Below are 22,201 nucleotides of genomic sequence, written 5' to 3'. Positions count from 1 at the left end.
TGTAAAATGGGGATCATAATACTGCCTACCTTGGAGCTTGGTTGTGAGGAACAGAAGAGTAAACATTTGAAAGTGCTTAGCACAGCAGAGGGTGTTGGTAAATGCTTATTGCCTCTTACTCCCTTTCCCCTTTTGGCTCCAAATCCCATGCTATGGCAGAACAGGGAGGGACTGAAGCTCGTGAGGCCAAAGAGTAGATTAGAAGCAACAGAGTAGGACAGGTTGGATAGAAAACTCAACAGCAGGCAATGTTAGGATTCTGAATTTTGGAGATGTGGGAATGTGGGTGATGTTGAGGTTTACAGTGTGATGACCTTGTGAATGGTCAAGGCAGTTGGAGTTGGAGGTCTTGGGAGTTGGTTGACCTGAAAGGCCAAGGTTTTAGAAGCGTGGTCACCAAAATGGTAACTGATTTGGGGTTGGCAGGAATACTGTAAGCTAGGTGTGCAAGTTCTTAAGATGGGAGAACCTCTTAGGGGTGGGTAGATCTGATGAGAGGACAAGATCTGAAGAGGATGATCTAAAGGAATAGACTGAATGGTAAAGAAGGGGCTCAGGGTGGCAGTGGCAAGCAAGGAGAATGACACCTCCCCCTGGCCCAGTGAGTCAGGTAGCAACAAAGACACTAGGAGGAGGATGCTTGCAGAATGGGGCCATATATATATATATATAATTTATATATATATACTAATTCAGTGCAATTTTTTGTGCACAAATAATCTCCTTCTGCTACTATTCCTCCTTGCTCTGCCCCTGCATATATACATATTGCCAGTGGTATCTAAGTTGGGTGGAATCTAGTGGTTTTTAAAAAAGCCCCAATATCCCACATCATCACCCTTTTTACCACCGAGGGAGGCTAGAAAGGAACATTTAAATTACATTCTCCCTCAAAAGTATCCAAATATAGGCTAACCATAAATAGTACCATTTAGTCTTCTGAGAATTTACCAAGGCAATTAAACACTATCTCATTCAGTTCCATTCACTACTATAAATTAAAAAAAAAATCTGACCTGTTTAGAAGTTTTGATTGTACAAAAGGCATTAACCCAGGTTTCCAAATTGCACAGTTTGAGACCAAACCAGGATGCTGGCTGAGCAAATGATCAATTTATTCAGGAAGAAGTTTGGAGCAGAGAATTTTAAGACATCTTTCAATCTGACTGGAATATGGAACAAGTTGCTGTCTATTCTGGGTTGGAAAAGGCCCTAAAAGCCCAGCGTCATCAGAGGTTGGTTAACCAACGATCAGATCCTTTTTCAAATTCAGTTCCGAGAGAGGCTGTTTTTCTTCAGGCATACAGAGCAGCACAGTCAAGGAGAGGACCACAGGGTTCCATGAAAAATAGCTGGTTATTGGACTTTAGGGACTTTCTTACCACAACAAATTCGTACCATATGGATCGACTAGAACCAACTATTCAAGGAGCAGGAAAAAAAAAATCTTGGTGGTTTCGAAGTGGTGTATAACAATCATTTTTCACAGTAAAAATAACCCAGTCTGCTCAGTTGTAACCTGGGAGCATGCAAATTTTCCAAGATGAAAAGTGAAACTACTACTGAGCCTATGTAAAACTGTGACTCCTCTTTTTCTCCAGAACAGACAGTAAACCTAAGGACACCCTCCCCTGAAACCAAAACCTTCTCCCCCTCCCCCTCCCCTCCTCCTTGGCTGAGTTTATCAGAGCACACACACTTGTTTCTCCCTTCCCTGTACAAGGATCAGGGCCATTTTTTGCAGTTTTTAGGGTCCTTTATCCAACTATTCCATTTGCACCTCTGAAGTTTTTCCTTTTTTTTTTTTTTTCAGGATTCCCTGACTTTGAGAGGGCTTTCCTTCCAAATTCTCTTCAAACAAACAGCTCCTGAAATCCCATTTCCTCCACAGAGCTTTTCCTGGCTTCTAAGTGAACTGGACAGGGTTACTTCCTTCCAAGCCCGCCCTGGCTAAATACATCCCCCACGACTTTCACTTTTATTTACCATTCCACCAAACATACTTCTTTGGAGCTCATTAGCAAAATGAACAAATGAACAGGAGCAAATTCACAATCAACAGACTTTTATTTATTGTGATAGCTGGGTTTGCAGAGACAAAAGCGAGACCCCTTACTGTCAAATGACAGTAATTTTAGATGTCAATGACATTTTGTTTTTGGAGACTTGTCTTTACCACCATACTTTACTTTCCACATTCATATCTAACATTTTACATAGGATTATGGGATAGTTTAAGAGCTTAAAAAATAACCTTAAAGGTAAATGTAGTCCATCCTTTTTTGGATCTTTGGTTAGAATTTTAAGAGACTCAAACTTACTCTACTAGTGTCCAATGTGGATGAGCACAATGATATTAATATCTTGGATCCTACTGTGAAACATAGCAATGCAATGACAGTTAAATGAGTAGTAGTTTTAAAGTTCAAACAGGCAGTGAATACAGGCAAGATTCAAAGCAGAAGCTGAAAACACTCAGGATAAAAGCAAGGCTTGGAACCAAAATCTTCCAAGAAAACAATTTTACAAATCATTGGATAACTGGTTTTTTTTGAATAATAAAAGAGGGTTAAAGTTGAAATGATTATTAAAACAGACATTTCCAGTTTCAAGCTGGAGAAACAAATTGTTCTATTCATTGCAAACTGGGATAGAAAATAATCTGCCTTTCGAATGAATGTCCAATGAACAGCAGACAGCTGACTTTTAATGGTTACTTTAAGAAGCAGGATACAGAAAAGGGCAAAAAAGATAGTCCCCGTTCTTAAAGGATTTGCAGGGTAATGAAGAGACAATGTTTAAACTATGGATGGAGACGGGGAAGGAGAGAGACAGAAAGGACAGACAGAGGGAGGGAGGGAGGAGACTTTGGAGGTAATCTCAGAAGGTGAGAGGGCTTTCTGCTGAGGGAGGGGAGCTGCTCAACCCTGCCCCACCACAGGCTGCCTCCACTTTGGCCACAATCTGCACTCCCCAGCCCAGGTGCCATAGCCACTGGTCTGTCCCTCGGGCCAGGGGTATTCTCCTTCCCCATCACTGCTTCTCTCAAGCTTCAGTCTCTCCCAAATTCCCTTGATTCTAGGGGCTACCCTGGTTCTTCCCAATTTATCCTTTAACAAGGTCTATTTCTACATAGTTGTTTTCATGTATCTGCCCCAATGAAGGCTGTGAGCTTCCTGATAGCAAGACTGGTTTTTAAATCTTTTTGTTCTTTTAGGGGGGATATCCCCAGCACTTAGCACCCTGATCCACTGGACAATTTTCCTAGGTGATCAGTGACTGACACACCATCCCTCCCATCCCGTTTTTCTGGGCCCCCTTTCTTGTGAGGCTTCCTCCCATGGAACCCTAACTACCTGAGGGACTGTCTTACTGCTAGTATTTTATATACACAAATGCATACATACACTCATACACTATTAGTATTCCAACTAACCACCTATTTTCCTTGAACCCAGAGCTCTTCCCAAATCCCAGCTGGTAGAGTATTCAAAACAATAATTGCTAGACTACAATATGCCTACTTCAGTCAACAAGAGTAAGAGGTACTTCCTGTACTGGTGGACTAAAGGCAGCCCATCTCATATATACTCCCACTTTAGATGGTTTTCAACTGTCCTTTTTTGTCCTTTGAAGGGCACATTCTCTAAGGAAGATACACATGCAAATATATTTTTAAAACTATGTAGACATTTTACACACACACACACACACACACACACACACACACACACACGGACATTCACACATCTTTCACACATAATTAAGTGACCTTTTATTTTTGAAACATTGTACCAAACATCATTTGAATTAAAAAAAATTCTTTAATATTGGAAAAAACTGGATACCATTTCCAAATTTGCAACAGAGAAAAAAAAATTGAAGCTACAAGCATTTATTCAAATGAGCAATGTCAAGACAAATAATGAGGAGGTCCCAAATGGAAAATGAAAACAATTCTAAGAATTCAGATAAATATTAAAATGTCTAGGATTATATATGCAGCTTGTGTTATACTTTTAATTACCATCAAAAAATTACTTTAACTCACAGGTTCTTTGCCATTAAATTATGAATAAATCATTTGTCTAAAGACAAAACATAAATCATTTCAGAAGTCATTTTAAAAGTCTTTAAGTGATATAAAAAAACCCCAGAATACATTTTTGAACAATAAAAATTTAGAGAAACCAAGAAAAGTCACAAATTTTAAAAATGCTATCCCTCTAACAAAAGGATATAAAAAAAGCCCATGTACATTTTTAGCATTTTAATGGTCACCAAGAACCTTGGATCCCATTATTTTGTTACAGGTGAAACAAATTGGCCACTAACTAAGCTTTGGTAATTATAATACCTATTGAAATAATTCCTTGTGATCTTTAATTCATATTTATAAAAAGAACAGCTGGAGGCCATATTTACAGTAATTTGTGGCTATTAAGTAAACCTTTCTATGCAGTAATTAACAATTACAGAAGTCCCAGTTTCCTTCTGAACTCAATGTTTACAAAAACATAAAATGAAAACCCTGTTCACCTCTTGTGCATAGAATATGCCTTGTGAAAGGCAGCAAGCTGAACTTGATCTAAGTCACTTTGCCTAGAGAACCTGTCAAGAATCCACAACCAGAAAGGGGCAGAGAATATATAGTTTCTAGCTATACTACTTTCTGGACTCAGTAAATTCATTCCTTCTCCTCACTCTTAACCCCTTTTAAAACCTATGACAGAGCTCTCATACAATGAATCAATGTGTGTGCTGATCAGGGGCAGAGGAGAATGATAGTGGATTCTTTCCATAGAACTAATCCAGTGAGAATGTTTAAGAAATGAAATTCTAGATTGCAAGGATGGCAAAGATGTAGGGTAAAGTACAGGATAAATGCTTTGGGTTTTATCCAGTCTACATTTAAATTCCACAAATGGAACTCTTAACACTTTTCTTGGAAATAAATCTACAACATAACAGATTTCACTGTCAGGAAATTCCTCTCCACCCTGATATTCAGATCACATGTTCCTTTTGTGTACTTTACCCCATTTCTATTCATCAAATCTCTCTGCTATGCTTACTAACATTTTTCATGGTATTTATACTATTCATATTAACTCAGATTTATCCCACTCCCAAAGCAATAGAGCCAAATTTCATATTAGTTTAAATCTCACCTATTCATCCCCCATAAATGAATTCTTTGAGATCTCAATCTTTAGTTGTCTCTTTGCTATGTGACCCTCAAATCAGATGTTTTTATAATGGAAGAGGAAAGACAATCAAAAATGGGGGGGGGTTTATATTCTTAAGACAAAGTTTTAGCTACGTATAGAAAGTTCTCATATCATGCTAACTTATTCTATAAAAACTATATTTAAATCATTTTTCACCCAGAGACTCAATGAACCTCATCATAGTTTAGATATCCTCTTTCTCAATTACAATGGTAGTTATTATGATATTTTCTTTCAAATCACTGTTCTATAATCCTTCCATATTTTTAATTTTCCTAAGGCCCCACACTATTTTCTAGATCTCCTCCCAATTTTGAAACAACCATGAATACAACAATGTCCTTTTTATCTCCCTTTTTAAATCACTCAATACACAGATGCAATAATCTTTTAATCTATACAGTCAAATTTCACAACTTAAGAAATTCCAGTAAAATTAGGAAAACTTTGCAATTCCAACAAGTGAAATCATAAGGCTTATGAAGATACCAAATGATAAAAATTTAAAGTTATTGTACACATATGTACATTTCTTTAGCACAGATTCCAAGTTTTTCAAGTATTGCTAAGGTAGAAATGAAAAATAAATAAATTAGTAACTCAACTACTCCATACACACTTTAAAATGCAGTTAAAGGGGAGAAGCACATGGTGGTGGATGACATTAAACATTTATGATTCCTAGTAAGGAGAACAAGCACACTGATGGTTCAAACAGCAGGAACTGCTGTTTCCTTCTGTTTCATTTTACCACAGTTCCCATTTTGATATATTAGGTGTATTGCAGATTAAAGTACTCAATTAAAAGACACTGTTTTTTCCATTCCTCAAGATGGAAAGATACATTTGCAGCTAAAATGACAAAACAAGGATTATTGCTCTAGGATCAATATACATTAATAATTCAACTCACTGGACCCAGATTCTTTTAGCTATGTAGTTTCCATGCCAATCTTTCATTGGTTAGCAAGAATCTGAGTTGCTCTGCTTCAAAATATCTAATTAAATGTTAAATATTAAATACTAAAATTTATAAGCCTTCTATACTAAGTATTATGGGAAAATGGGAACAAATTCATACTATGATGATCAAAGGAAAAAGACAAAGTCTGTAATTTGACTGGGCACCTCACGTGGAAACTGGGTCAGAAAAAAAAATTCTTGATGTAATTAAAAAAACCCCTTAAATTCAAAAGTAAAAAACCAAAACCAAAACCAACGGTGCTTTTCCTTTCCCAAAGCAGACAAACAAATGTATGTTCCTCAGAAATTCTCTCTGATTTCACCTTCTTCCGTAGAACAAAATACTGGATTTTCACTGCCAAAACTCTCCGTGGATTCATTTCTCTCTGGAAAAGTAAGTAAAGATATAGTCATATATTTACTCTGCTTTTTGCCTTGACTGTTCTCAGAGCGTCTTTTCTTCTCCCTTATGATGAGCTGGGAAGATCAGGAGCCAGGGGCACGGCGACTCCCTGAGCCCCCAAAGCCATATCCTCCTGCCAGCAGCCGGGACGGACATTCTGGCCAGGATAAACAGAGTCCCAGAGAGTGAAAGTGGCAATTACTTTGTGAGGTAACATCCTTCCTGAGTACAGGCTGGCCTTGGGAATGGTCACTTCACAGTGTGGTTATGATTCCACGCTAGTGGCATTGAACAGATCACTATTATTATACAGGATATGCAAAGCAAGGGTGGTTGGAATAAATTTTTCCAAGATTTAATTTTTTCTTGTCTTCTCCAAAAAACCAAGGGCCCAGGGGTCCATTCTAGATTACTTAGATCCTGAGTGTCTAATAAATGCTGGAGCAACAGTCTTGTAAGTCCACAGACCCTGAGCAAGAGGGAAAGGCAAGATGAGAAGCACCAAATGTTGGGACTTAAGAGCTGTATTCCAGTTATCAAGTCCTACAATGGAAGAAAAAAAAAAAGCCACACTTTGCTGTTCTGTCCTCATCCACCCCCTCCCCAGCAATTCTCTGAAAAAATGGAGGCCAATTCAAGAGTTGCATATAATCTGAGCAGAGGAGAGCTGTTCTGGGTCAGTCTCCATTTTAAAGTGATTTTTTTTTTTTAAGCCAAGAAGGCAGAGGCACTTTCTAATTTGCGTTTTATTTGTAGAAAGGCAGGAAAGTTGAATTTTTTTCTCAAGTTAATGGTACTCTACACCACAGGGATCAAACTCATTGCCCAGGGCAGCAGCCCTTAAAGACTAAACCAGATTAAAATGTAATTGGAAAATGTTTAACAAAATAAATCAAAATGCAATACAACAAAATGTTAATTTGCAGTTTTCTAAGTCAACATGCAACCCATAGGGATATCTGTTTCTATTTTAGTTTGCTCTAACAACGCTTTATCATTGCTTCTGGAAAAGTTATATCTACTACTGTCTGATAGTTTTATTAAATATCCTCGGTCCTTTCTGGACCAAAATGGCCTTCACTCCTCTACATGATTTCTTTCCCAAATTCCAAGAGGCTCCTTGGGAATTTCTCTTGTATTTGTGTTCCCAAAGTATAACACGGTGTCCGGCACCCATGCCCATAAACTCACGGCAATTTCATTTGTTCAGCTGTTTTCCCTATGGCCATCGAACTTCCTAGCCTCTCTTTTCAACTGTCTTTACTTTGACATTAGGCTGGGACATGTGGCTTATTTAACACAACAGCCTCAGATGGCAGAGTTGAGATGGATGGGACAGAATGGTGAATTGATGGTAACAAATACAAAATTTAAGAGGGTCCTTCCTACATTTGGGTAAAAAAAAAACAGGGCAACTGCAAAGTACAGGAAAATGGGAGCTGCTTAGAAAGCAATTCATAAAAAAGAAAACAAAACACAACCAGCAGCTACTGGAGCAAATTCATTTTGATTCAAATAATCCAGTAAATACTTATTGGGCAAGATATCTGTCTGGGGATCAAGGTGCTTGACTCCCTAAGACTCTCTTAGCCTCTCATCTCCTATCTGGCTTCTCTCACAAGAATGGATGCTCCTGGAGGGCAAGGGCTGCCTGCCTTTTCCCCACCACTTGTTTACTAAATGTCTGTCTCCGAAGAAGGGCACCAACATGGATGGCTAATGCAATGACTACTATGCATTGTGAAGGGGAAAGGGCACTGACCCTGGGGCCCAGAAAATAGAATTAGATAAACAAGACAAGGCTGGGAGAGGCAGAAACGGCAGTGGGCACATGGGAGGTGGAAGTGAGTGGGGGGGCGGGGGGACTGCATTAAGAGAGGCAGCATCCAGTGTGAGGGAGGCAGAAACTGGAGCTGGCCTGACCCCTGGAGAAGAGGAAGTCCAGAAGTCTTGGCAGGGTTCAGGCCAGGGCTCCAAGCTGCCTTCAAATCCACCACTCTTCTCTCTCCTTTAGACTAACCACATCTGGAGTTCTGGGTCCAACTGTGGTCATTTGATTTTAGAAAGACACTGAATGGCAAATGACTTGAAAACCTTCTATGTAAGGATGAGTGACAGAATGAGGAGAAGATTGGGGAAAGAGGAATATGAGAATTGTCAAATTTTAAAAGAATTATCCTGTAAAAGAGAGATTTATCCTTACTCTGCTTGGCTCTGGAGGTCACTGAACTAGGACACCTGAATGCAAAATTGAGGATACTGGGGAAGACTGACTCAGAGTAAGAAAAAACGTTTATTAATTAAAAGAAAAGAACAGGGGGCATGCTCTTGAGGTCCCTGTCACTGAAAGTATCATAGTAAAGGAAAGATTTGATGTCTTAGTTATAATGAGGGTTGGGTTTGGGTCAGAACACTCTTGAAATCTCTCCCAATTCAAAGACACTATGATTCTCTATCTTGTTCAATAGGTATCTTAAAGTGGCAGAGAAAACCTGATGTACTGGGTTGAATATAGGCTGCTATCTCAAAATGGTGTTTCTCTGAAGGAAAAAAATAAGCCCACACTAAAAATATAATTACCCCAAAGTCACATTATAAAAGTAGGCACTTAATGGTGAAGATTTTAAAGATTTTACAAAGTAAAGTTAATTTTTAACCTTCATTATTGTCTTAGTTTTTGTTACTTTTGTGGTCATTCTCTTACTCCAAAGAATGACATTAAAGTCACACTTAACAAGTATAGGCCAGCAAAAGAAACACCACATTGAGGATTTTGCATTTTCACTTAAACAAAAGGTATTCAGCTCAACTTTATCAATGTGCTAATAAACATTTTTAAAAATTTTCTATTTTCTTCTAGATTTGAAAGATACAACGACAAACCCAAAATATCTAACTGCCCCATCAATGAAGGCAAACTTTTCAAAAGTTCTGGCAATCTGTGACCATAAAAAACATTTTAACAGAAGCAAAGTGTGAAAACTGCTGAATCCCAGCCCAGAACCACATTTCAACCCCCCCGCCCCCACCCCCTACCAGAGCAAGAGCCAAAGTGAAGAGAGACACCTTGTACTTTAAATTCAAGAGCAACAATTTAACATTTTGTCTTAGGAGAGGGGGAGGAATTCCAAAGCCTTTCCAAAGAAAATGCCATCTTTGGTTCTCCCAAATTCCTAAATCTAGGCTATTAGTTAGACCACCCTGGCAAAAATCCCATGTTCCAGGAGCATACAAAGAAGATGCTTCTAACTGCTCATACAATGGGGTGCGCACATACACACACACACACACACACACTCTCTCTCTCTCTCTCTCTCTCTTTCACACACACACTTTCTGTCTCTCTCAAATCTTCTAAAAATGTGGCTCTCTGCTATAAATGATCTTCTGTATTAAAAGTATAACACCCATGGTTCAATCAAGCTTTACACACTCATCAGAAAATAGCAACTTTGGCCTTGAAAGATTTCAGGTTTGCTTCTGAAGCAGTTCTTTATTTTTTCATTTTTACAGGAAGCCCTACTTTCACCTGCATTCCTAAACAAGGTAAAAAAGAAACTGTGTGCGATGTGTTTATTTACTCAGAAATGTTTGCACTGGCTAGGACTATACAGCTTTCAGTGAAACCAACATTTAGACAGAATAGTGTGAAGCATATTAATAAGAGAAATGGAGTTATTACATAACATTAAAAATAAAACTTGTCATTCAAAGCTAAAGTTATGGCTTATTTTGAGCATAAAATAATAGGCACAAAAGTGTGACTATAAGAGTTACTATAGCATTTAGGGGTTTGCAATTTATAACTAAGGAATTTCAAGAATTCTAGTTTATAACACTGTCAAATTTTGGTCATTTTTATGGACACATCTTTCACTACTCAGACACTAAAGAAAAGATGTATCACAAGAAGAGGACAAATATAACTAAATTCAAATCCTGTTATAGGAAAAACTTTTTTACAATTGCTTTTTTGTTTTATTTCTGTAAGAATTAATAGGGTTCATGGGGGTAAAATAATTAAGTTTTTCTACAGTTTGTTAAAATGCAATAAATGGCTGATAACTGTAATTCATTTCTATAGTGGTATCTTTTGAGTGTGGATAAAGTAAATGAAGCAAATGTGAAGGAAAAATGTCCTTACTGAACTTTGTACAAGCTACCAGAATCTTCCTTTTAAAAGGATTCCAAGCTTAATTTAATGGAAAGACTAGGAATACAGACAGAGGAAGTTCTAGTAGTTAAACATTTATTACGACTTTTATGATCCACTGGATCATCCCTCCTCCCCTCCCCCTATACAATATTGAGAGATCTAAAGGAAGGTTCCTGGGGGATGGATCCCCCCTCATGCTTAGACAGTCAGGTAAGATCAGGGATGGAGGGCTTGGAAATCTATACTGTTGAGAGGAATACCTGTGAAATGGGAGGGGAACAAGTTTTTTATTTGATCCTCACAACTCTGAGAAACTGAAGTAACAAAAATGAAATAAAAGGAAAGTTATAATGGACTTTTAGATTGCATTCAAATGATCAAAACTGGAGCTACAAAAGTAGGGAGGAAACAGAAACAAGAAGAAGTCAGCAGGTTAAGTTAGGAGACAACAGGAAGAAAGAAACAAAGAATGACTGCCTAATCATAAAGGTAGCCATCAAGTCAAATCATCATTAAAAGCACTATCTGACCCTCCCACAAAGACTAAAGAACAATTAAAAGAGTATGTGGAATGCATACACGGAGATGAGATACAGGATAACACTAAGAAGGAGATACAATGGCTCGTGGGGGGGGGGGGGGTAGTGAGGCCCTTGCAGGAGGGGGCACCTGAGTTGAGCTGCCAGGAGCTGGGGAAATTAGAAGATGAAATTTAAAAAGGTGGTGGGTACACTCCTCATGGGTAAAGGCATGGAAGGCAAGGAAAGAAATGTTTATTCCTTGATACAATCATGTTGAGGAAAATCTCTAACATGATTCTCAAAAGATGTTTCAGAGCCAACTATTCAGAAGAAATTTTTCCATTATTCTAAGTTTGTGTGAGAGGGAACAAAAGCCCACCGGCACCAGCGTTGGTGTTACATGCATCAAAAATATCAATTCCATCACCAATATGTAAACTCAGCTGAGGCTAACCCAGGAATGACAAATCTACTTTCATTGACAGCTTCTCACTGTTTGAGAACAATATATTTACTAATTTTTTAAAAACTTTCTAAATACTCTATAAGCCTTCAAATCACAAGATAAAAAACATGTTTCTTTACAATAATAATCTTGTTTTTATCTTTTTGCTTTGTGCTTTTAAACAGAACTTTTCAGTTCCTAAAATAGCAAATAAAATGAGTTTATGCAACTGAATGTTGGCCAATCTCTGAGCAGAACAATAAAGAGTCTTAGTATATTACTCTAAAGAATATTAAAATCTTTAAGTAAGGTCAATTCCAGCTCTAAATCCTATTCTTTTGTAACTTATCTAATTCTTAATTTTTCAAATATTATCTATTTTAAAAGGTTACTTCTGTATTTAAAAATCAAAATCAAGCAAGGATGGCTACATTCTTGCACATAACCATGTCCCTGATCTATCATTGGTGCTCTGTCAGCTAAGTCACAATATGGTTCGTCATTTTATAAAAACAGTGGAATATTCTGCAGTCAGAATTTATGATCATTTTCTCTCATATGGTAAGTGACAAGTCATGTACAAATATTCATTGTACTCAAGTGGGCCACTGATTTTCAGCAGGAAAGTAGAAATCACTAAACCCCTCTACTCTAATGTTTTCTGGCTTGACATCACTAGGGAAAAAAAAATTATTTTACTAATAATAATAAGCAATAAAAGAAAGTTTGGTTAGGGACCATGATCACTTCTCTATCAAAACTTAGTAATAAGTTAAGTAAATAAAAGTAGGAAATATTTATATTGAAGAGATGAGTCGATTTTACTCCTACCTACATTGTTCCCTACAACATAGGGAAAGGAAACAAAAGACCAAAAGGATTTGAAGTTATCTACTTAATAGAATACTCACTAAGCTAAGGTAGATTGTTTTTCTGGCAATAGTCACTGACAATTAAAGGGCAAATTAACAAAAATACTTTTTCCTATCACTTAATGTGGGTTTATTCTTAATTATTGTTTATTTAGTGGAATTCTCTAAGTACAGCATAACACTTAAACATTAATTTCCACTTACCTTGGCCGAGGATTACCATGCCATTCTTAGATCCTTTCAATACCACATGTAATGTTGGGTACTCAATCACCACTTTGTCTTTCAAATTGTCTGTGAGACTTTTATGAGGATCCAGTTCATAGTACCTTTAAAGAAATAGTAAAATTTAGATTAGAAAGCAAGTACCCAGAGAGGTGAACAAAAGCATCATAGGCAGCACCCTGGGACAAAGACACATGAAAATAACACAATTTTTTTGGTTGATTTCTTCTTGAAAGAATATACACTATACAAAGATCATGTGATGAGGAAGAAATAAACTCAGCCTTTCACCTCCTCTGGGGTTCTTTTCACTAATCCCTCTTTATTCTGCACTTCAGGATATGTTCTATGTAGAGATTTTGAACTCAAATAAGGATGAACTGGTTCTAATCCCGACCATCTGCCACTGAGGCAAAATGGAGGTAGTAAACATTTTCCTTCCATAGGGTAGCAAGAGAAGACCTTGCTCTTTTTGAAAGACTATCCCATCACTCAATCAACAAGGATCATTCATTGCTTACTATGTATCAGGCACTAAATGCTAGGTGTGAGAGATACCGGTACATGAGCTTATATTCTAATATGAATATTTATAGACTATTAAGTTAATCGTTCATATACAAAAGTTAATAAAATGAAAGCAATGGTTAATTTATCTTCCTCTTTTGGATGAAAGGATCATGAAAATACTGTTTCATGTTCCCCTCAACCAAATTAATTATGACCAGCTCTTAGAAAAACATTTTAGTAAAAGAAAATCCTACCTGATCTTCAAGATATTCGCTATACTTAAGTACAAGAATACTTAAGCAATGCTCTAACTTGTTCATTAAAACAGTTTTAGTCCAATGTTTGGAAACAAGTTTAGCTTTAGTGAATTCTATTACCACAGCTGCTATATTAGCAGTGTCTTAGAAATAGTAATAAAGAAAGTATCATGCAACCACAAAGGTAAAAGCAACCTAAAGGCCACATCTGGCTTTATTACTGTTGTCTCATAATTTAGAGATGGGAGACTCTGATGGTGTCCAGACTAAAGGATCTGTACTTTAGCAATCACTGTGTGACTGAATTGTAGGTGATGTGATTCCTGAAATCAGGTAAATGTTGTTCTTTGATTTGAATGGTTCAACAAGAATAAGAAAATCACTCTGGTTTCAGAATTCAGATACTGAAATAGAGCTCCCTTTGTTCTTTAAAGTTATCGCTGCTATTTCCTCCTTTTTTTCGGTCTTAAATTTTAATTTCCTTTAACTTATTAGCTGGCTTGATTGAAGGGAATAAATGTCAGCCCAGCCAGATGAATAAAATAAATTTTTTTTTATCTTCTCAAACACCCATTCCCTGAAAAGGCAAGTGGTCATCTAGTCTCTGCTGCAAGACTTACAGTGGTGGGAATCCCATAACCTCCTGCAGCAGCTCTTTCTACTTTTGCACAACTCACACAACTTCCCTTTAACAGTCTTAAATTTGTCTTTTTGAAGCTTCCACTTGTTGCTCCTGGTTCTTTTGTCTGGGACTAATAGGACAATCCTTCAAGAGATGATTATGTCAATGAAAGAGTCTTAAGAACTCCAGAGCCCAGTTCCTAATTCTTACAGAATCCCAAGTTTCCTTCAAAAATTGGCTCAAAGGCCATTTCCTAGAGAAAACCTATTCAAATCCCCTCATCCAACCCTCAATTCTACATTGGAAATTTCTATAAGTATATCGTTTATATTTATTGTTAGCAGACATGATTCTCTGATGATGATGATGGAACTCCTTGAAGACAGGGGCTGTGGTCTCATTGTATTGCTGTCACTTAATACAGACCCCTGGCTCTTACTAAGTACTTAATAAAAGAATGACCAAAATGAATTTGGTAAAGTTATTTAGCTGTTGCCTTGCTTCAGTTTGCAAAATCAAACCGTCGCCTTCTCTTCTCCACCATCCATTCACATTCTTATAGTGACTATAAAAGTTCACAAATCATGCTATGTAGTAGCCTCCACTTCAATGTGCTAAGGTAAATCTAAACATTCTATGTTTAAAGTCTACAGAACAATGTAATTCTCTGTACCTTAATTTTCTTATACACAAAATATAGTGGTTGGACTATATGATCTCTGAAGATAGTGGTCCCTTCCACTAAATTCATGTGAAGACTGTTAGGAGCAGGAAGATATTCATCTATGAAATACAGTAGTTAAAATTTCTGTGTCCTCATATTTCTCAAATTAGAATTTTGGGCAAAATTGCTAGCATTCAAAAGGGCAAAACTGAGTTTCTAATCTTTTCTCCTATTATCTTGAATAAAAATGAACCAAAGACCAGAAATTTTTGAAAAATGTGTTCCTTATGCTATTGAATTGAATAATGCTCCTAAATCAAATGCAAACATTTACATTTGTCAAAATTGTCAAAAAAATTAACAAAATTTTACTGTTCTTCAAAATAAGGTGAACTTGTACCACGTAATAAGTTAACAATGAAAAAGACTGGAAGGAAAATAAGTGAAATGGAAAAATTCAACTTCAAAGCCAAGTGGTGGTACTATAGTAAAGAGAAGGCACTTTAAAAAAGAAAATTTAGCTTACAAGTTGAATAAAGACCTTCAAGTTTACTATTTAAGCCAAACAATACAAAATACAACTAAATGCAAATGAAATAGGTCCAATTCACTTTTTCCCCCCATTAATATAATGGGTGTTTTAAAAATTTTGTCCAAATATTTGTATGTGACAATTTTTGGAACTCACAATATCTCAGTATTATTAGAAACAGATTTTGTCTTTGAGTTGAGTTTAAAACGTTCCCTTACTCTATATCTTGTGTATTCTGTCCATCAAGGTTTTTTTTTTTTTAATCTGATTTGTCATTTTTACTTTTGGATTTTTTTAGTTCATTTAACTACCATGACCTATACTGGGCAAAAAAAGGGCACAACTAGAACAAGGCTTATCTTCATACATTTTAGGTGAAACAAGGTTTTCTTTTTTGGAAAAAGAGCTTTTCTACTATTTTAAGTCTATGAATTTTCCAAGTGTGGAGGGGTCTCAACCTTGGGATACGTGAAATGAATTCAACAATTTTATAAAAGGTATATAAAAAAACTCTCATTTTGCAATGTGGAAGGAAAGGCCATCATAAATATAAGAGTGAAATGGTTCTTGTAAGAATGTGATCTGATGAATACTGAAATGCTTGGTCATGACAAATTCTTGAAAAAATGTTTACTAAAGGTCTGTAGTACATTGTCATCTTTACTCATTCCCAAGCTTGTTGTTTACAGTTGCTTCTTTAATATTTGCTAAGTTTGTTGTTAAATAAAAGTGAGTACTCCCCTTTCAAGAGGGAAAATTATAACCCAGCACCCTCACATGTCTACTTACTGGGGACCTTCCTCTAGATTCAGTATCACATATATACCAATGTAGCACATCAATCTTGTTACCTAATGAATCCATCTGATGTCCTATTCCCCAGCTTTTCTCTCTATGATTATTTATATTGCAGCTTGTGCACAATGATCGTCTTGCAACACAATGAAGGCTATTTAGGACTACCCTATACTTCTTCATTGTCCTCTGGGTGACTTGGAATAACTTTAAATCTTTGCATACAAAGGTACTGCATGATTTCCAGTTACACGAAATCTTTGGAGGAATACTGGTGCTCAAAAGCTAGACCTTTCTTCAGGAAGAAGGTGGGGATCATTAAAAGCACTTCTGAGTTTCCCAAATGATTCAGAACCATCATGCTTGATTCCTTCTCTATCTTTCTCAAGATAGTCCACAGTAGCTTGGAAGCATCTGTTCAAGATAAGAGGTACTGATAGATCAACCCCATGTATCATATATGCAACTGAATATAAACTTTTCTGGACACGTGGCATTCTTGACCTACCTACTCTGTGTGTTGTGTTTGCTGTTTTGGGGTTGATAGTTCAGCCAAAATTAAACAAAATTATCTAATCTTTTATTTCTCCTAGGGTAGGGAATGAATTCTTTAGTTATCCAAAGGTTAGCATCATTTAACGATCTTTCCATGTTGTAGCATCTTATTTTTTACAACAGTATACAAAATGTTCTTTTGATTTTCACGGTACTAATTCAATTTCTACATTTCTGTGAATATCTCATTTTCCTTGTTTCTTACTGAATAGTAAGATTCCATTATATGCATAGACTACAGTTTTTCAACCATACTTCTAGTTTTCTAGTTCTTTGTTGCCACAGAGAGTTGTCTGTGGCCGCCTTGGGAGCACAGGCTCATTAACAGAATTACAAATTGTAACCAAAATGTTGTGTTACAAATATAGTTTAATCTTTTATTCATTTTATTTTTTGCTAATTCTAAATCCAGAGTATTTATGTGCTTGTCTTTCCAGAGAGGTCCCAACATTAACTTCCCACTTGGGGGCATCTGCTAATTTGGAGGATGGGAAGTTAAAGCTACAAGCTATTTTCCTCTGTATTTCTCTTATGATTAGATATATGGAACATGACTGCCAAATATGCTGTGTGAATCTTTAACCCTCTCTCTCTATACCTATCTGTTGGCCTCTGGACAAATTTATTACTGGAGAATGATGCTAAGTTCTATATTTGTATTGTACCTTTTTATCTCAAATGAGCCTTATGCTGATGACAGTTGATAAGAATGCTTTTTTTCTATTCTTCACTTTCCATTTTCAGTGTCTCTTGTGAATCTCTTAAAGTTTTATAAAATCAAAATGGTTATATTTAGCAATTTCTTTTATTTTTTTGTTAAGAAATTTTTCCTTGGCCAGAGCCAAAGTAGTTTTCTTGTTTTTTAATTTTTTAAAATGGTCTAACCTTTTAGACTCACATCACATATTTTGAGGTTATTTTTTTCTTATGGAAGTTTTTATGGTATACAAAGGAGACAAGGTTAAGTACAGAGTCTAAGTTTTTTTCCTCTCAATTTTGAGTCACATTTTCTAACATGATAAATCTTAAATGGTTCTACTTATAACTCTTCTATGCTCACCTTTACTTCAAAGTTCTAATAAAGTATATGCTCATTCAATCTGTTGGGTCTTACTAAATAATTTATTCAATGTCTTCTCTACATTCTTATCCTTAGTAACAGATGTTGGTGTATAAGCTGCAATTAACTTCATGGTGGTCTTTCTAACAAATGTTGAAATATGAGAAGATGAAGGGTCTGTGAAATGATGTTTATTTTTGCCTCTAAAAGGAGAAAAGCAACTCTGCCAACTCCTTTTATTCGCCTTTCCTAGGAGAACCTGAGAGATGATCCTCCACATAAGACTGATTTCATCTCTTCTTCTGGTTTAACATGGAATGTGATTATACACATTTGATGATTCAGTTCATCCAATAGTATGTCAACTGGCAAGTAGGTCACTGGCAAGGATCTGACATCTAAGACATTGATTAACAAGTAAATTTTTAGATGGTTTAAAAAACCTGCCTAACTCTTAACATTCTCTTCTCTGAAACTTGACCACTATTTTATAAAGCTAAGGAGGACTGCCAAGCACACCCTATATAAACTCAGTTCAAATTCCACCTTTTGTAAGGAGTCTTTCTCAATCCCCCCAATTGCTTGTGTCTTTTCTGGGAGATCACCATTTAAATATTCTATATCTCTTATACATACATACATGATTATATGTTGTCTCCCCCATTAGAATGTTAGCTTTTTGAAGACAAGGATCATGTTTAAGTCTTTCTTTGAACTTCCAAGCACAGTTTAGCTTGTTGACTGAAGAAACATATCTTGCCAAAAGTTTTGTGAATTTAATCAAGTTTTAATTGAATTAAGTTTCTCACCCTACTTATAAAGTGTGTTGTGGCTTCCAAATAATAGACACTTAATATATGTTTGTCAAGGCACTAAAAATGTGATAAAATGCAGACCTATCTGGATGACAGACAAAAAAGCCAAAATCTTCAACACATGACTGAGCAACTCTATGTACAAAGGAGTTGACTAATGTCCATGGCTTCCCAAGTCTGGCACAAATTCCATACAATGGACGCCAGAAAAAGATGCAAGAAGGCCTCTATAGGCTGGAAAGCTATTCTGAAATAAACAAGCCGAAGTTTAACAGAGGCAAACATCAAGTTCTACATTTAGTTAAAAACCAATCTGAAAAACCCAAGCAAAGAATGGGAGGCCGGGTTCAAGTTATCAATGTGCTCAGTGTGATATGGCTACTGAGATCTGAGATGACAAAAAAAGACAGGTTGTACAAAAGAGGGAGGTCCAGGATATTCTGCACTGGTCAGGACAGATCAAGATACTCAATTCAGGATACTGTACAATTCCTCTTCTCTAGGCTAAGCATCCTCAAATCTTTCAACTGAGTGTTCATCTGGATAACTTCCAACTTATCATCATCTCTGATAAAATGTGGCACCCAGAACTGAAAATAACTTGCCAGATGTGCTTTGGCCCAGGCAGAAAGTGGGCTGCATTTAAAAGAAAAAAGACAAAATGAATCAGAAAACTGAAAATGTGTAAAGTCCTCTCTCTCTGCCATGGTAACACCCTAGATGAGCTAAATAATCTTTTAATTGGTAATCCCTGCCTCCTGTATCCTGCTTGCCCAATTACTCTTCTGAAAACAGGTTTCATCATATCACTTCTCTGTTCAAGAACCTGTCATTCTTCAAATATGTGGAAGACAAATACATTTGCTCTGCCTGACCCAGAGGGCAAAACCAGGAACAGACGGAATTTTAAAAGAGCTAAGTTAGGTCTTCTTTTCTGACATTAAACCTAACAGTGATAAGAGTTGTCCAAAAGCGCACTAGGCTGCCTTGAGAATTGTGTATGTGCTACTAATTAGATGGCCCCTAAGGAGTCTTCTCACCCTTAGTCCTAGGGATCCAGAATGAGCGCTCCCCCCCCCCACCTGCTCAGAAAGCCCACCCTCCTGGTTAGTGTTGGATCTAGCTCCACACCCTCACAACCTCCCGAAGTTCTTTCCAATGCACTCAGTCATTGCCTTGCTGTCTCTATAAAGATTCTTCATAAATAGTGTTAAAATACATGGCATGGATCACAAGTGAGCTCCTCAAATGTAGGAACTTTATAATTTCCCCTTAAGGCCAGGGCATGAATATAATAATAATTATCTGAACTGATTTTCTTGGAAGGCTACATGAGTGAGTGGTGACAGAACTGCCCCCTTAAGATCTGGCTGTAGAAGGCTAGGAGAAATGGGCCAAATCCAGGGGCCAGAAATGAAAACATATCAAGGGTTAATCAATTTAAAACTTATTAGCTCTAGTGACTGGAGAAAATGAAGCTTGTTTTCAACTCTGATCTTACACTGAACATACTCAATTGAGGATAAAAGTATCTGTATAGATTAATTTCTATGGAAATAATAAGCTTTTAATTTCTCAAATTTGCCATATTTTTATTATGGTACTTTTGTTTCTACCTTGGTTTAACAAGCCCTGTCTCACTTTCCCAAAGTAAAAATTCTTTCACATTTACAACTGCTTCTTTCACAGTTCTGTCTGTTTACAGCTATGCCAACCAGCTGAGCCCATGGATTCTGTTTAGAGCTAAGCTGACAATGTTTACCATAGAACTATTTTCAAGAAGAAAATTTTTACATCAAGACTATTCCACACTGGAGGAATGATACTGGGTGCTGGTTAGGTCAAATCAAACTTTATTTAAATTACAAAACCTACTTCTTTCGTAAAAAACTCTTCAGCCACATCAACTACAGAAAGCTGAAGTTGCCTATTAGATAACTTGTTCACTCTCAGTTGTCAATTTTCCTTTCAGATGCTTATCAATCCCAGAAACTCACACACAAATGGAATCTGAACCAACCAATGCCAGAGGAGTTTAAATCTTTGATAGCAGACAAAAGTATGGCTACTTAATAGAAACTTTATTACTTCAAAAGTCCAAAAATATCCTATTTTTTGTGGCTCAAGTATCAACCATTCTAGTATGAGACAGCAAAGAATTGACTTTTTTTTTTGCTATACCTCAATTTTTGCCATGGGAAAAGTCAGTTCAATACTTTTGACTCATTCCCTGGGGCCTCAATATATCTGAAACTAGAACTAGATGTGCAGCTGTCACCCAAACCAGTATCCAGGAAATGTTAATGCTATAAATATTAGCCTTAAAAAACCTTTAGACACATGCCTTATAAATTGTGGACAATAATTTAAATATTGGGAGTGTTAAAAAAAACTTGAAGAGAAAAATCTAAGACATTTCTTTATCCAAGCATAGCATTTCTAGAAGCCTTGAGCTAGTTTGTCTAAGATATTTCTTCTCTCAATTCAACAAATATTCTTGAGGATTGGAAGCGCAAAGATGCCAAACCACTCAGTTCAGTTCAGTTTACAAGGGCTTCTATTTCATAGTAGGATAAGACAAGTGCACAAAGAACTCATGAAAACTAGGATGTATTAAGCGTGTTGGATAGTTAATCAATTTGCACCTTTCAAAAGAATCTACACTTAAGTGCATTGTTTGAAGACCTTCAGAGAAGGGGAACCCATCACTTCCCAAGACATTTTCCTTTGTCTCATATATGTCTCTCCTTCACCAGACAAAGTCTCTTCCACATCGGTCTTTTCTATATCCACAATCAGCTCTGCCCCAATGCTCTCTCCTCTTTACACAGAGTTCCTGCTTTGTTCACATGACCTTCTCACATCTTCTAGTTGCATTGGGTCAACAATAGTCTTTCTAAAATGACCAACACGTCATTTTCTTGCTATGTTATCTCCCCCCACCCTGCTGTGTGCAGGAAGCAGGCTCGACCTCCAAAGTTCCTTCTTTCTGTGTAGATAGTTAATCCTCCTTCCAGTCATATAGGCATGCAATTTCAGAGGGAGGGACTGATCTTGCACCCTCCACCCCAATCCCAATCAAATGCTAAATGGGCTTCCCGGATACATCGGGATTCTCCCTTCTTGGAAGTCTTTTAAAAGCAGAGGCCATGTATGGAGTGTTTGATGATCACTGGCATCTCTAAATGTCATCTCTCCAATATATATTCCTTTCCTTTTCACACACAGATTCACAAATTTAGCCTGAAAAGTGACTTCAGAGGTCTTTTAGCCCACCCCCTTCATTGTGAGAATGATGAAATTGAGTCCTTGAAGGTGAAGTGGCTTGCCCAAGGGCAAACAGGACAGATCAAAGGCAAGATGTGATCTCCATCCTCTACTGACTGTCCTACTTGTGTCTCTGCCCAAGTTCATATCGCTCTTCCTGACTAAAGCAACTCCTGATGGGTATCTCTAGACCCAGCCTCTTCAATCTCCACAAAGCTGCAGAGTATGGCATGGGCCTGGCTTCATTACTGTCACACTGGGAAATGTCCTGCAGGAGGGCCACCAGGGTCACCAGCATTTAATGACCC

At 37.0% G+C, this 22,201-nt stretch overlaps 1 protein-coding gene across 1 annotated transcript in view; it reads right to left on the bottom strand.

Moving 5' to 3' along the window:
• Positions 1–2,352: 2,352 nt before the first annotated feature.
• The window catches only part of ZNHIT6 (zinc finger HIT-type containing 6), a 56,010-nt gene continuing 36,161 nt past the window's right edge, over positions 2,353–22,201 (bottom strand). The window contains exons 10-11 of the mRNA XM_074221771.1: positions 12,796–12,920; positions 2,353–6,580 (exon numbers count right to left, since the gene is read on the bottom strand). Coding sequence (XP_074077872.1) covers positions 6,495–6,580; positions 12,796–12,920 — 211 coding nt within the window. The 3' untranslated portion in view covers positions 2,353–6,494. The remainder of the gene's footprint in view (positions 6,581–12,795; positions 12,921–22,201) is intronic.

This window comes from Macrotis lagotis, chromosome 2, assembly GCF_037893015.1.
Source record: "Macrotis lagotis isolate mMagLag1 chromosome 2, bilby.v1.9.chrom.fasta, whole genome shotgun sequence".
NCBI lineage: Eukaryota > Metazoa > Chordata > Mammalia > Peramelemorphia > Peramelidae > Macrotis > Macrotis lagotis.
This window is presented reverse-complemented; position numbering and strand designations above follow the sequence as displayed.